A 15,668-nucleotide genomic window follows, 5' to 3' on the forward strand; every position below is an offset into this window, starting at 1 on the left:
TCGCCACGTAGACTTTAGAATCCTTGTAATGAAACGATCCATTATGCTTCCTCACCACAGTAATTACCTACTAGTGGCACAGGAAACACCATTGATTGGCCGTGGAGTAGTCTGGCTTTCTGGCAGTCCTTAAATTGGATCCTGTGGGCCTGTTTAAAACGTAAGGGAGAAACAAATTGTAGGCCTTTTAATTCTGGTTTTAACGCGGTTCGAGAACTGAGCAGGTCATAGGCTTCCATGCCCTTTGGGACACCTAACGAGCTAACATTGGTTCTTCGGCTTCGGTCCATCACCTCCACCAGTTTCTTCTTCACTTGCCATAGTTCCAGACCAAAATCTGGGCCACTGCTAATCCTTTTAACATGTTTCTTGAGGACCTGCACTCCATTCCATTATTTCGAGTGTGCCCAAGTCTGACCTAAGGGTTTTAAGTACGCTGGTTGGAGTCATGGCTTTTTCTCTCACCAAATCAATCACTTTTTTGATGGATGTTTTTTTTTTTATAAAGACTTTATTCAGCACCAAAAGAGAATGTACAGCAAGTTACAACAAACCAGAACAATACGTGTGAGCCAGTGGATGACAGCATACTAAGCAATGGTGAAAAAAAAGCAAAGTAGGAGCGAGAAAGTCCTGGCCGGTTCGATCAGTAATACAAAGTGCCGGTTTTTCCAAACATAGGTGAATCATAAAGCCATGAAATGAACAAAGTGCAATAAAAACAAAAAATACACAGTATAGCAAAGAAAATGAAAGCAATAAGCAATCGAGAATCAAGAAGGCAAGCCAGGCAGTACAGTTACAGGGAAGCACATAGAACGTCGTGGTGGACCGGGACTCAGCCCACACATCTAGTTACAGGTCCGCTAGCACAGATCTCCTGCTCATAAAGGAGTGACACTCCACATGTGACAAGCACAACGAGTTGGAACATAGCAGCTCTCATGCCCGCCCCCCGCCCCCATCAAGGGTAGAATGCAGTGTAGGGTCCAAATCGGGGAGTGTGACATCTGATGGCGCCTGGCGCGCAGAGGGGCCACCAATAGTCTAACCCACCCCCTCCGGGACAATGGAATGCAGGGACTGGGATTGCGCTTTCTGGGTCAATTTCTCGACATAGCTGCGATATGGCCCCCATATGTCCGTCGGACGGGAAGCTGAGGGAAGCAAGGCAGAAAACTCCACGCTGTTAGTATTGCAGTGGGCAAGGCTTCTCAACCATGCAGCCACCGTCGGGGCGCGACGTGCGCCCCAGAGCAGTGCAACCTCCCTCTTGGCCAGGAGGAAGCACATGGATGCCAGTCTGCGGAGAGGTGGTGGGAAGTTGGCAACATAGCCCAACAAAGCAATTTCGGGGGTGGGATGAAGTGTCATACCTAGTATGTTGCCCAAGACCCGGTGAACTTCTAGCCAATAGGTGTGTATCTTCGGGCATGTCCAAGACAAGTGGGAGAAGTCAGCATGAGGGGAGGTGCACCTGAGACAACTGTGTGGTCTGGCGGCATCTATTCTATGGGCGAGTGCGGGGGTGTGATACATCCTCCGTAGAAACTTGAAATGGATAAGCTTGTGTCTACTGTTCATGGACACGGTTTTGGTGACAGTGCAGCATGCCTCCCACTGATCATCAGTAATCTGTGTGCCCAAGTCCCTTTCCCACGCAGAGCGCACCGCTGTGTCAAAGGAGGGAAGAGATGTCATGCATAACTTGTAGAGTCGCGACACTACGTGGGCGCTCGTTGGCGTCTGTATGATAAACGTGAGTGCCTGGTCCGCGGGCGGCGACAATGGAAACGTAGGGAATTCAGCGCGCAGCATTGAGCGGAGCCTGGACAGGGTGAACGCATCCATAAATGAGCGGTCTTCGAAGCGGGAGTCTTCTGTCAACGAAAAAACATGTCCCTCAGGGAACAGGTCGCCAACAGTATGTAGTTGAAACTTGGACAGCGTGCGGCCAACTATCGCCTCACCAGTGATGGGAAGCCAGTGAGGGTTGGGGAGGGGGAGCGAAGGCGAGTACAGCCTGTCCACGCGGAGCAGTCTTCGCAGCTTATCCCAGGCCCAGCTCGTTGTGGAGACCGGCTGTATGTCTTGCGGATCACGAGGTATTCCCTTGGGAAGGATGGAGCAAAGCGGCACCGGAAGAGCCGTATCGGCCTCAGGTCGCAAGAATGGAATTCTGGCATCCGGGTGGAACCAGGTGTGCGCGTATGAGCATTGTGCCACCAGGTAGTAGAGGTAAAAATCCGGCACCCCGAACCCTCCTTGTTCATAAGGTAAAGTCAACGTGCGCCAAGCCACCCGAGGGTTTTTGCCGCCCCATATCAGGCGCAGCAGGGCAGAGCGAAGTTGCGCGAAGAAAATCTTAGTCAGGGGGATCGGAATATTGTTGAACAAGTATAAAAAACGAGGGAGGACAACCATTTTGACAATGGCAATCCTGCCAGCCATGGATAGAGGAAGACGGAGCCAACGCTCCGTGTTGTCCTCCAAAAAATCCAGGGCGCGCCCATAGTTCAATCTCACAATGGACACCGCATCCAGGTGGACGTGTATCCCAAGGTATTTGACGGAATCAGCGCACCATTCCAAGGGGAAGGGACAATCCCATTGCGCCGTGGAGGGGGTCAAGGGGAAAATGAGCGACTTATGCCAGTTAATCCGCAGGCCAGAGTAGGAGCCAAATCGTTCGATCTCGCGGATCAAGGGCTCCAAATTGGTATCAGGGGCGCGGACATACAGGACAGTGTCGTCCGCGTACAAAGAAACAAGTAGTGGACCCGTGCGGAATTGGAGACCTCTGTGCAGATGTGTCTCCTGAAAATGACGGACTAAAGGGTCCATCGCCAGAATGTATAGAAGCGGGGACAGGGGACAGCCCTGCCTGGTCCCACGGGAAAGCGCAAAGTTCTCAGTGATGGTGCCGTTCAACCGTATACGCGCCGTAGGCGCAGTATAGAGCAGTTCCACCGTGGCCACAAACAGCGCAGGCATTCCCATTCGGCGCATGACGGATACAAAAAAGGGCCACTCCAGGGTGTCGAACGCTTTCTCAGCGTCCAGGAAGACCGCAGCCGCAGGGACGGAGGGGTCAATTTTGTGCAGAACCGAGAACAGGGTACGGAGGTTGAAGGAGGTGGACCTGTGCGGGACAAAGCCAGATTGGGCCGGCGCGACCAAGGAGTCCACAAGAAGCGCCAAGCGAATAGCCAGGACCTTTGCCAGAATTTTATAGTCAAGGTTAAGGAGTGACAGGGGGCGGTAAGAGGTACAGAAAGAGGGATCACGGCCCGACTTGGGAAGCAGAACTATGACCGCCTCCCGGAGGGTGGGGGGAAGGACGCCCGTCTCCAATGCCTCCGCATAGACCTCCATGAGGCGTGGTACCAGTTCATCTTTGTACTCTTTATAAAAATCAGCAGTGAACCCATCCAGGCCCGGCGCAGAGGAGCTCTTCATCGAATCAATAGCTTCAATAATATAGTCTGGGGTGATTGGATCCGCCAGGAAATCTTGCATATGCTTTTCGAGATAGACCATGGCTATTTCGTTTAGATAGGGCCCCGGGTCACTGTTGGTATCGGTAAGTGTCGAAGTGTAAAGACGGGTGTAGTAGGACAGAAAGGTATCGCAAATGTCGGGAGTGGAGTAGTGTCGCGCACCCTGAGCGTCGTGTATATCAGTTATGTACGCCGCTTGGTGTGGCGGGCGGAGTAACTGCGCTAGCAACTTGCCCGGCCTTTCCCCCTCCCCGTACTGTCGCGCTGTATAGTGTTTACCTAAGAATCGGAGCTCCCTATCTGCAACATCCCTAAATTCCAGCAGGAGTTCTAAACGCCTAGCCTCCCGGTCCGGGGAGGGACCCCCAAGGAGCTCCCTATCCAGTGCAGTGAGGTCAGCTTCTATGCGGGTTAGAGTGGCGCGAGTGTCACGAAGGGCCCCCACGTGTTTGGCGATGCAGACCCCCCGAATGGTAGCCTTAAAACCCTCCCACAGTGTGGCCCAGGAGGCCACCGAGCCCGTGTTAGTGTCAAAATAGTCATCTATGGCAGTGCGGACTTCTTCCGTAAAAGTCGGGTCAAGCAAGGCCTTGCCAGGGAACCGCCACTGCTTCTCATACCCGCCCAATCTTGGGACCGCCAGCGACAGCAATACCGGGGAATGATCGGACAGAGTGCGCGGGGGCGTAGAGAGGGTGCGCAGCCACCCAGCCACCCCCGGAGAGAGCAGCCAGTAGTCTATTCTGGAGCTGGTGTTATGGAAGCCCGAGTGGTGCGTGTAAGCAGGGGAGTGCGGATGCGCCCTGGCCTCAACATCTATGAGGGAAAAGTGGGAGCAGATGTCCGCCATCACCGAGCGGGAAAGCGGCTTGCAATCCGGGGAAAGGGAGGTGCTGTCCCTGACAGGGGTCATCAACAGGTTGAAGTCACCCCCCATCGCCAATAAATCAATGTCCGATCTAAACAGCAGTAGTTGCAGGTGTTGAAAAAAAGAAGGGGAGTCAACATTAGGGCCGTAGACACATACCATGGCAATTTTGTACCCATACAGCACTCCAGAGAGAAGCACATATCTGCCCTCATCGTCAGACTTGCTATCGAGCAACACAAAGGGGACACGCTTATGCACTAGAATCGCCACCCCCCTTGCGTATCTACTGTAACATGAGAACACTCTGTGTGCACCCCATCCCCTGGCTAGAGAGTGAGTGTCCGATGGCAACAGATGGGTTTCCTGCAAGAACAGCACATCCACCTTGTGGCGCATAGCATAGTTCAGAACCTGTCTGCGTTTCCGCGTGGTATTCAGACCACGAACATTCCAAGTCATCAACGTTAGTATGGAGGGGCCAGCTCGAAGACCTAACCCGGCCATGGCAGTATTACATGCACAATCAAAGAAAACTGTGTATCCGGCAAGCCCGGCCAATGATTCTCGCAATAAGATGCAACCAAAAAAAACCACAAAAACAGTACACAACCCAACCCCCGCCCACCACCCAGCCTCCCGACATCCCCAGAGAGGCAGTCCCCAATCAAAAGGAAAAAATGAGCAAACGGTGACATATATGAAAACCACAGTAATAACAAGAACACATGCAGAGAAAAAAAAATCAAACCCTTAAAGAAGGTGAACAAACAGGCGTACACCATGGGGGGTAGCAACGCCTCGCCACGCGGGCTTCCCGGCAAAGCAAACACTATGGCAATAGCCGTGCAACAAACCTGAAAGAAAGAACCATTAAGTCCACATCAGATAACATACAACAAGGAGAAGAGCCTGACGAGTCAGCCAGTGCCTGCATCGGCGAAAAGGTCGGAGCTGGACTGCGTATCAGTGCGTGGTGGTGAATGTCCGCCAGAGCCAGAGGGGGACGAGGACCGTCGTTTCTTGTAGGCGGCACAAAAGTCCTGCGCCTCAGCCGGGGAGTCGAAAATACGGAATCGGCCGTCTGCCTCCACCTTCAATCTCGCCGGATAGAGCATTGCGTATTTTAAACCAAGGTTACGGAGAGCGGACTTGACGCTAGTGTACTTGCGACGGGCCTCCTGCACCATGAGCGTGTGGTCTGGGAAAAAAGACAACTTGCTGCCCTGCCACTGCACGTCTCCCGCCTCGCGTGCAGCGCGGAGTGCGGCATCGCGGTCGCGAAAGTTCATGATGCGGGCAATTATGGGCCTGGGTGGAAGACCTGTGCGGGGCCTGGGCCCCAGGGATCTGTGGGCCCGCTCAACGACGAAGCCAGCAGTGAAAGTGTCCCTTCCAAATAACTCTATGAGCAGGTGTTCCACAAAGGTGTCAAACCGGCCAGTCGTAGTCGTCTCCGCAACGCCCAAGATGCGAATGTTATTGCGCCGGCTACGCGCTTCTAGGTCCTCATTCTTGATAGCCACGTTCTTTAGGATGGTTTCGACCCTCTCCAGCCGTTTCAGGGACTTCTCGGCCCCATCCTCAATGTCCGATATTCTGGACTCCGCTAAATCCAGCCGACGGTCATGGGCCTGTACCGCAGTGTTCATATCCGAAAGGCGCTGGTCCAGTGCGTCAAAGCGAGTGTCCAGGGCCTTGAAGCCAGCGCGCATCTCCCCCATCATGGCGGCCATCATCGCTGTCGCGTCCCCCGCCGTCGCCGCGCCTGCGGCTCCAGAGGCCGGTCCGGGCGGGGGGTCTGTGGGGAGAAGAGGGGTCTTTTCAAAGGGGAGCTTCCGTTGGGCCAAGTCCTTCTTCACCATCCTTAAGCCTGCAAGGGGGGTGCGGTGTCAGCAGTAACCAGCTTCTGCGCCAACACACAGGGCAAGCGGTGACAAGATGGCGGCCGGCACAAGTTCCAGTGAGCCCCGGGGGAGAGCGCAGTGGAATGGAGCGGCAGGCAAGGGCGATAGAGGCACTGTCCTCAGCGATGGCGCCGCTGCGCCTGGCAGCCACGTGCAGTGGACAGGAAGAGAACAGCGAAGGCCAGGAAGCAGCAGCGTCTCGTGTGTCTCACAGCGGCCTGCAGGGCAGGGAGCGACCCTCTCCTGAAGGAGGTCAGAAGGAAAGGGGGGGAACAGCCGTTCCGCCAGGCGCGAGTGGGGCAGGAACGCAGGGAGCCACCGGTGGGCGCCGCCGGCAATCACGGCCGCTCAAAGCCCAGGGCCCCACCGCCCCCCGCCAAGCACTCCCGCCGGCCGCCCAGAGAGTCTCCGCGCCAGTCCGCCAATCGAGGCCCCGGTCCCAGCGCGCCCACAGGCCGAGGGCTCCGGAGCGCGACAGTAAGCGGGCGCCCCAACCGGGGACTGGGCTCGGACGCAGGGAAGCTCGGCAGCAGGCTCCGCAGATGCAGCAGGAAACAAAGGCCCGGCGGGCGAGGCCCCAGCCGCGTCCCCACGGAGCACCGGTCCCAAGGGGAAGATGGCGCCGAGGTCCGGAGGCCTCGTATCCCCTTCGCCCCACTCACCGCCAAGGTCGCTCCTGCCGGCGTTCAAAGGCTCCACCGACTCCAGGCACCATCAGGAGGTTCTGCAGGTGAGTTGCCACAGGATAGGCGGACGATTCATGCCGTGTTCCGCTCCGCCAGGAGCCCGCCTGGAGGAGCTTCACCAAAGAGCGGCCATTCCGCTCTCCGCCGTGGCCACGCCCCCTGATGGGTGTTAGTTTTATGTCTGGCACTAGTTTTAACTTTCCCTCAGTAGCAGGTGACGATTTGGTCTTGGACAAAACCTGCCTGTGACACGGCAATGTGGCGCTGCCTGCTGGTAAGTTCTAGTCGAATATGTTGAAATCAGTTTTCAGTGAGTATCACTCGCTCAACACCAAGTGTCTTGATTTGTTTTGACCCTATTACAATCTTTGTTTCCATCACACTTCAGAATTACAAATAAGTGCTTTCCTAACTTGAAATGTGTATAGTTCATTTACCGAAATGTAAATATAAAAAAAACAACAAAAAAAACCATATTGGACAGCCTTTCCATTCACTTTTTGTACCCTAGAAGGATTGTCATCTAAGATCACTTTTCTCAAATCCTCTCACTTTGCAGCCATAGAAATAAAAGTAAACACCAGTTCCAGAATCAGCAGGAATTTGTAAGAATACTTCACCTGACATTGGCCCTTTGTCTTTGAGCACACAGCATATTTGACAAGCTACGCACAAAATTTAAAGACCTATTTAGTGCTCATTCACCTTCTGGACTCGAGCATATTTCTGGAGGTGCTCCAGCACCCCTACTTCCAGCACCTATGTGACAAAATCCTGCTATCCCACCACGCCGATGTTAGCTGCTGCGCTTCTGGGTTTGTAGATCTATTGCCTCCGTTCAGCTTGGCTGCACGCTCCATGACGCCTGAGCAGCCGTGTCACAGGTCTTTCTCTTGTCTTGAATCGTTGTCCGGCCACCTGTGATTTCCCATGGACGGTCCAAACCTGAGCTGTCGGGAGTGCTTCACCAGGATTCTGACTTCCTGGAAGAAATAGAAACTGCCTCTTAATATGGCCTTTTGTTCATTAGTATACTTATATACTCTATTTCCAACAAAAACGAATTGTACACATCTCTCAAAAAAGAAAGTGGGAGGTAATGTCATAAAGGTATAAGATAATACAATTAATGATGTGGATACTAAAGTGGAGAAGGATAGGATTGTTATTGCCAGTAAAATGGAAGTAGGTGAGTTCCTTCTTCTTGCTTGGGATTAGAGTAGTTGAATGAGTTGAATTACATTTTTACCTTGTTCCAAAGTAGGCAATTGTTCAGAGAGAAGGTAGCTTGCCAGTAGAGTTTGAAAGGTAAATTTCCTCTGCTAGTTCCTTTCAATATGGTCAAACCCTCAGAGGTCCATGCCTTCTTTCAGTTATATCAGCTCATGTCTGTCTAGTTTTCACTTGCAACATGTACTCTGTATTGACTGCTTCAATTTCAGTTTGTGCCTCTAACCCGGGGTTCCTTATTTTTTTTTTATATATTTTTTATATATATTTTTATTGAAGAAAGGCAGGAGTAAACGTTACACAAGTCTGGTGTCATACTCAATTTACATTACAATATTCGGCAGGCGTGCGAGGAAATGCAGAGAAAGCAATACATGAAAGCAAAATATATCAACAGAATGTATTATATAAGCAGGAGAGTCAACACAGTTAACCAGTTCGATAAACTATAGTCTGCAGAACCCTTCCACCCACGACTCAGGATAGTTAGGACCAGAGTAGACACCAAGATGAGTGAGAGGACACGATTCAGGATATACGAAGCACCTCCCGCAAAGAGGGAAAAGAAAAGAAAAAGAGGCCATAGAACTAAACAAAGACAAAATAACAACCCTCTCCCCCCCAAATCCCCCACCCTGCACCCCTGCAATGGCTACAGCCTCACCCCAATAGCAGCGTGCCTGTGGCCCCAGAACTAGCCCTTAAAGAAGGGAGAAAGAGAGTGGAGGAGGAGAAAACAAACAGGCCCCCGGTCTCCCGTACCCCCCGCCAGAAGCAAACCACCCCCGATCATAAACAGGACAATATTAAGTAACAGTTAGCAACATCGGGGGAGTTTAAAAGAATCGCCAGACTCCCACATTATTACAAACTACAAATCCCGCGTCGAATGAAACCCTTTTAGTCACACCCAGGCAGTCAAGTCAACCCTGGCCACGTCGATTCTTCATACGAACCCTCTCCGCTCGGACCGCAACATCAATAGCAAAGGTGAAATGTTTAACAAAGTCAAAGTCAATTTGGCCGGAAAGAAGCCAAGACATCTGTGCTGGAAGACCACAAGTCAAACGGCAATCGTCCGCAAAAGATAGGTCCAAGGAGAGAGGTTGCAGCAGTAGGGGGGAAAAGGACGATGAATCACTCCCATGGTCTCTGGTAAATTTGGTAAAGCGTACAAGAACTTCTCTGTCCATCTCAGGCGGTGTCGGCATTGATCGTACTGAGCTTATGGTAGTCACGGGCTCACAATCCGTTACGTGGGAATGGGCAAAAAACACCAGACCTGGCTGCGGCACGGGGCCCCCAATCATGGGCATAATCTGTTCCGCAGGTAACAAAACATGTTGGAGACATATCGAAGGGCCGGTGTCCGGTGTAAGACTGATAGTCAGCTTTTTCGATCAGATTCTGTATGATGGCGGTGACCCTCGAGTGGAACGCCCCAATGGCGGCCATTACGGTCAACAATGACGGCTTAGTCTCCACCCGCTCCATCCCTTCTGGCAAAACAACTGAGCAGGTTTTGAACCCCGGAGGTCGACTACTCCGGGGTAACAGGCACAGGCGGACAGTGGGCGCTCTCAATGTCGCAATATCAACACCGTCGCCTCCTGCGAGGGCCCGAGCCCGTCGACCCAGGGCGGGCAGCAAAGCCTCCGGGCAACGGACCCCCGACCACGGCAACCGGTGCAACACGCCGTTGTACTTCGGATTCAACCGACCATCAAATCGCCGTTCAAATCAGGCAGGATATACTCCCCTTCGGGGGACCGGACACGGCCCAAGTCTCGCAGCCGATGTTGTTCACTTCCAACCCGGAGGAATTCAAAATTGAGGCCCCGGCTTTCCGCGCTGGTTAGGCCGAGAATAACACACGGCATAACTTCACTATCCGAAAAGATGGAAATCTCGGGTTTGCATCTCCAGACTCGGGAACTCTTCAGCAACATGGGAGCCCGGTGCAAATTCAGGATAATTGTCAGGATTGACGAGTGGCTGGCAGAGGTTGGCGGAGCCGGGAGCTTATGCGGCCATCTTGGTTGCGAACGTAGCTCCTCCCCCCGGGCTTCTTATTTAAAGACTGTATAGGAGATAAGCAGATGCAGCTTATTAGAGTTGTCCCTTCCAGTTAAGACAGCCTGGCTCTGAATACTACTAATTTTATATCTCGGACTATGACACAGTGACCAGAAAATGCAATCAGAAGTTTGATTGTGCCCGACTAGTTCTTGTGCTGAAGGTAGAGCTTTATTGGCATTTGCATGGTTAGTTAACATAATACCCAGCTGCCTACCCAGTTAATTGAAAGATAATGTATGTGAGCAGCGTACAGTTGGTCAAACTTGGTAAAACGACCTCCATTGTGTTCTTTTTCTTGCAATAAGCTAGTCACTGGCTGTGTGCCTACCCACAAAAAAAGGGGCTGTCTATATTTAGAAGCTGTATGAGGTGAGCATAAGCCAAACTGATCAGTTCAAGAATAATTGTATTTCCGTTTCCTCTTTGTTTTGCCTCTTACTTGTCTATGCTTGAAGCTTCTGCTGTTGTCCTCTGGTAGGTTATTTTTAGGTCTCGCGACCTATCAATGCGCGCAAGCGCATTGAGCGGAGCGAGAATTCAAGTGCTCAAAAAGCTCGTCAAACCAAGGGCTTTTTGCTGCGTTTTTCTTTGAGTTCACGTGAATCACGTGAACAAACAAGCACGCGCATCAGCCTCCCTCCCTCTCCCCGCACACAGCCTTACTTGGATTTCTCCTCCCCCTACAGGCTTCCCCTGCCAGCAGCATTTGCCATCACGTCCGCAGGCCGTGACTTCAAAGGGTTCCATTTGCTCCTGCCTCCCCGCCCACTGGTTCACACTACACTGGTCTCACATCGAAGGCATCAGCCTCCCACAGGCTTCCCCTCCCCCCCCCCCCCCCCCCCACGTCCTCTTTGGCTCCTTAACATCTGCCCTCTCCTCCCACCCCCCTCCCTGTTCCTTTTCGTGTTCTTCCATGGTTTCTCTTCTTTTCTTGCTTCCTGCTCACTTTGAAATTTCCTTCGGCGTCACTGGAGAAGGATAGAACATGCTGTTATTCGCATTTCATTTGTAATCTGTCCAAAAGGAAATACTACAAAAACGCACGTTACGCAAGCGTCTGATGGGTTCACATCTTTATAACTTGCAATTACCAAACCTGATGTTAGGACCAATGAACCTAGAGATAATAAATAGTTATTTACTTTGACAAAAAGAGCGATATCAGTTCAAACATCTTTTCCTCTGGAAAGCAAAAGCACACAAGCAGTTTGGGAGGGCCGGGACAGGTGCATGGACGTCATCAACAATCCCTGATCTAAGAACAAAAAAAACGATGGATTTAACCCAGATCAGTGACGGGGGGTTAATGTTCGATTTGTTCACCATTCCGTCCACCATCTGTCTTTTTGCACTAAGTCACATCTCGACACCCTAAATAACTAGAGCGCAAATAATGTAGGTGTGCATTGCTGGGTCCTACGTAATGCCAGTGCTCAAACCATAACTAATGTACTCTGACAGCTGGTGCGATTATGAAGCAATTACTTCACTCAGGAAACTTAGCAGGCTTCCGGTACTCTCACCACGATCCCAAAAATAAAATTGACGGCAGCTTTTTTATGCAAATAAAGGCACTCCCGCTCGTTCTTGATTGGTAATGGGGCAGACCCTCGCCAGAAATTCCGGGCAGGCACTACGACTACTTAAAAAAACAAGCATTGGTCTCACTTTTCACTTATAAGGTCCCAAAGGCGAGACCTATTGGCTATGCCAATGCTTGTTTTTTTAATTTACAGTCTTTAAATTGCACACAAAAAATTGTTGTCAAAGGCATGTTTTCAAAACTGTAAAAGATATCTAACTCTTAAGCTCTCCATTTCATAAAGAAGAAGTTGGTAATTTTCTGAAAAATCTTGCTAATTTTTAGGTCTCGCCTGTCAATGCGCATGCGCATTGAGCAAAGCGAGACTATGGGGGCTTAAACAGAGCTTACCTACACTGGCGATTCACTGGCGATTTGATGAAGTGCATGTGCACTTTTAACTCAATGCGCAAGCGCAATTAGTTAAAATGCGCGTGCACAGCATCAAATCGTCAGCTTAGTGCCGCCAGCAGCTCTTCCCGCTCCGCCCCCTGCTGCATCAAAGGCTTGGCGCTCTGCCTCAGCCCAGCCATTCTCCTCCCCTAATTACCCCCTGCTGCATCAAAGGCTTTTTCACGGCCGGCCGTGCTTTCAGTTTCACGGCTGGCCGGCCGTGTCTCCTTTTCTTTCTTTTTTTTAATCCGCTGCATGTTGTCAAATGTTTTATCTTCTCTGTTTGCGGTGACTGCCATTGATTGCTAAATTGTGTTAACCGTCCGACATCCATTGCTGCACTCCATTAAATAATGCAATTCAATGTATACTTTGGTCACCCTGCCTAAACAACGCTTCAGTTAACCTCAAGCACTTCTCCTACCTGGCCTCATACCGTGCAGCTGTCCGTGAATAAAGGCCCAGTCAAATCACTTGTTGCAGCAAGAAAAGCCGGCCTTGTTCCATGTACTTGTTCTCATCACACAACACAAGCACGAGCCTCCCATACATCTAAGTGGCCGACAGAAACAAACCACAACTCACTCCATCCAACCCTGCCTCGATGTTCTGCACGCACTTTTTTTTAAATTATTTTAAATATCGGCTACTATTTTGTTGAGTGTATACCAGGTGACCTCCTACTTTGCTGTGTCCCCTAAGTTCCTAGGCTTCCTCGCAGTTTCACCCTTCCGCCTGCATGCCTGCAAGGCCACAGTTACCCCGTTGGGGATTACTGCCGCCTTTTTGCAAACAGAACCCATGTCGTTTCTTGTATTCGTGCAAAGCCTTACTGCCGCTATCTAGTCTTTGATGACGTCACCGTGGGCTGCCCTCTTCCTTTCACCTGCAGCCTTCGCCCCTGGGTCTGCTTTGGTAGTCGCATGTGGCTGCCTCATTCATCCACTCCACCGCCACCTCTCTGCAGCATTTGCAAGGTCTGGATCTCCAAGGCCAAATCCTTAGCCAGTGTTAGCCCATCGAGTCAACCTGATGCTGACAATAACCTCATTAGCCTTCCACAATGCTTCCTCCGCTCGACGAATTTCTCCCCCGCAGCCATCCCCCATGAGCCACACCCACCCCCTGTTTGCAAACCCTGCTTTGAAATTAACCTTCAACAAATAATCGCCCCAGGTCTTCACACTGTTCCATTTCACGAAGCCATCACTGCCCCCCTCATCTGCATCCACTGGGACTCCCTGGTGGGTGAACTGCTCCTCCGCTGGCCTCGAGGGTATGCCCTGCTCTGGGGCATGACCTTAAGAACCACCACATCGACAAAAGAAGGCCCAAAAGCAGACCTGCGTTATGCTGTCTGACCGCATTAGCAGTGGCAAGGACTGCCTGGGAAAGATATAAAACGAGCATTGGCAAATCCAACGGGTCTGGCCTTGGAAGCCTGCAGGTTGTTTTTTTTGTTGTTTTTTTTGTTGTTTTTTGTTGTTGTTTTTTTTGGTAAACATCTTTCAAAACCTGGAAACGTGTAAAGATAACAGACCAGGAAACATGCAGCTGCTTAAATGCCTTGTTTGCAGAAAAAAGAAAATGCACACAATGAAAGTAAGGTTGGCCTACCAGCAATGGCATTGGAGTGGACTGCTTTCTAGGTAGATGTGCACATATGCAAGAGAAAACCAGCACTGGCAAAGCCAATAGGTCTCCTTTTCTTTCTTTTTTTAATCCGCTGCATGTTGTCAAATGTTTTATCTTCTCTGTTTGCGGTGACTGCCATTGATTGCTAAATTGTGTTAACCGTCTGACATCCATTGCTGCACTCCATTAAATAATGCAATTCAATGTATACTTTATGTATTACTTTAAACTGACAGATATGCGATATTAATTATGCAGTATTTTTTTCTGCTTACCTGCCCCTGTTTATCTATCTTATGTGACAATTAAATATTTGATGCGTTCATATTAATGACTTTGACTATTAATGTGTGTGCGTGGAATATTATTTAGTGTAGAGATATTAATGCATGCCATGGTGTCGATGGTGTTGATAATAACGATATCTGCTTGCTTTGCTTTATAACACTTCTTGTCATAGTTTTGCCGTTTCTAAGTTCTATCAATCACAGGTTCTACTGTTATCATTTTATTTGTACCACCACATCCACCATCCACCACCACCACCACATCCACCACCACCACCACATCCACCACCACCACCACATCCACCACACCCACCACCACCACCACATCCACCACCACCACCACATCCACCACCACCACTACATCCACCGCCACCACTACATCCACCACCACCACCACATCCACCACCACCACATCCACCACCACCACATCCACCACCACTACATCCACCACCGCATCCACCACCACCGCATCCACCACCACCACATCCACCGCATCCACCATCACATCCACCATGACATCCACCGCCACATCCACCACCATCGCATCCACCACCACCGCATCCACCACCACCACATCCACCGCATCCACCATCACATCCACCATGACATCCACCGCCACATCCACCACCATCGCATCCACCACCATCGCATCCACCACCACATCCACCTGACAAAGGTATTCATTTTGCTATTTTCAAAACCAACACATAAATAAAAAAATAAAAAAACTTTCCTAATGCGAGACCTATTGCATTTTCAATGCTTGTTTGTTTTCTGATGGTTTTAGCTACATGTGTTATCGGTTGCTGGGGGCTGCCTTGCCCTTGCTCTCTTTAGAGCAGCTCCAGACTGTACTTCGAGGGGATGTGATGCGCCACTTTGGTGACCATGTAGTCTCTGCTCAGGTAAGCTTCTTGTGGAAGGCCTAACACGTGTCTGTCTTTATTATGGGTGTGTGTTGAACTTTAGACCCACAGTGTTTCATTATGATGTGTAGAATACCGAGACACGTGCAGGGGCAATTGCTCTGGTTGCTATTGATGATTTGCACTTCGTAGCAGCTGGTGACCACAGTCTTCCTGCCCTAGATCTCCTAGATTGTGAAGACATTGTGCACAAGCTTTACACAGTCACGTCAGTGTTCAGCTTTCATCACAATGTGGGCCTGTACTGCTTACTGGATTTGTTACTTTAAAAATATATATTTTTATTGAAAGTTGAAGTAGTACAACAGGTATACATATGCATTCATCGAGCAAATCGCCCTTCAGTGAACTAGGGTTTACAGGGACTTTTCAGTTGTCATTGATCGCATGTGTACAGTTCTCCTGTCCTCACACAGCGCACGGGCACCCCATGGGGTCTCCTCGGCATAGGGCAGGCAGAGCCGCGAGCCCCACCCATGTCTCCTTCCCCGTCGAGAGGGAGGTGGGCGGCACGCACTCCAGACCTCACAGCGATGCAGGCCATTGGTGTGCCCAGCTCCTCCGCACACCTA

At 50.7% G+C, this 15,668-nt stretch overlaps 1 protein-coding gene across 2 annotated transcripts in view; it reads left to right on the plus strand.

The window, feature by feature from the left end:
* The window catches only part of MYBBP1A (MYB binding protein 1a), a 678,288-nt gene that overhangs the window by 153,574 nt on the left and 509,046 nt on the right, over positions 1-15,668 (plus strand). For both annotated transcript variants that reach the window (XM_078679447.1, XM_078679448.1), the window contains exon 8: positions 14,958-15,075. In XM_078679447.1, the coding sequence (XP_078535573.1) occupies positions 14,958-15,075 (118 nt within the window). The remainder of the gene's footprint in view (positions 1-14,957; positions 15,076-15,668) is intronic.

The sequence above is a fragment of the Lissotriton helveticus genome, chromosome 3_1 (genome assembly GCF_964261635.1).
Source record: "Lissotriton helveticus chromosome 3_1, aLisHel1.1, whole genome shotgun sequence".
Lineage (NCBI taxonomy): Eukaryota > Metazoa > Chordata > Amphibia > Caudata > Salamandridae > Lissotriton > Lissotriton helveticus.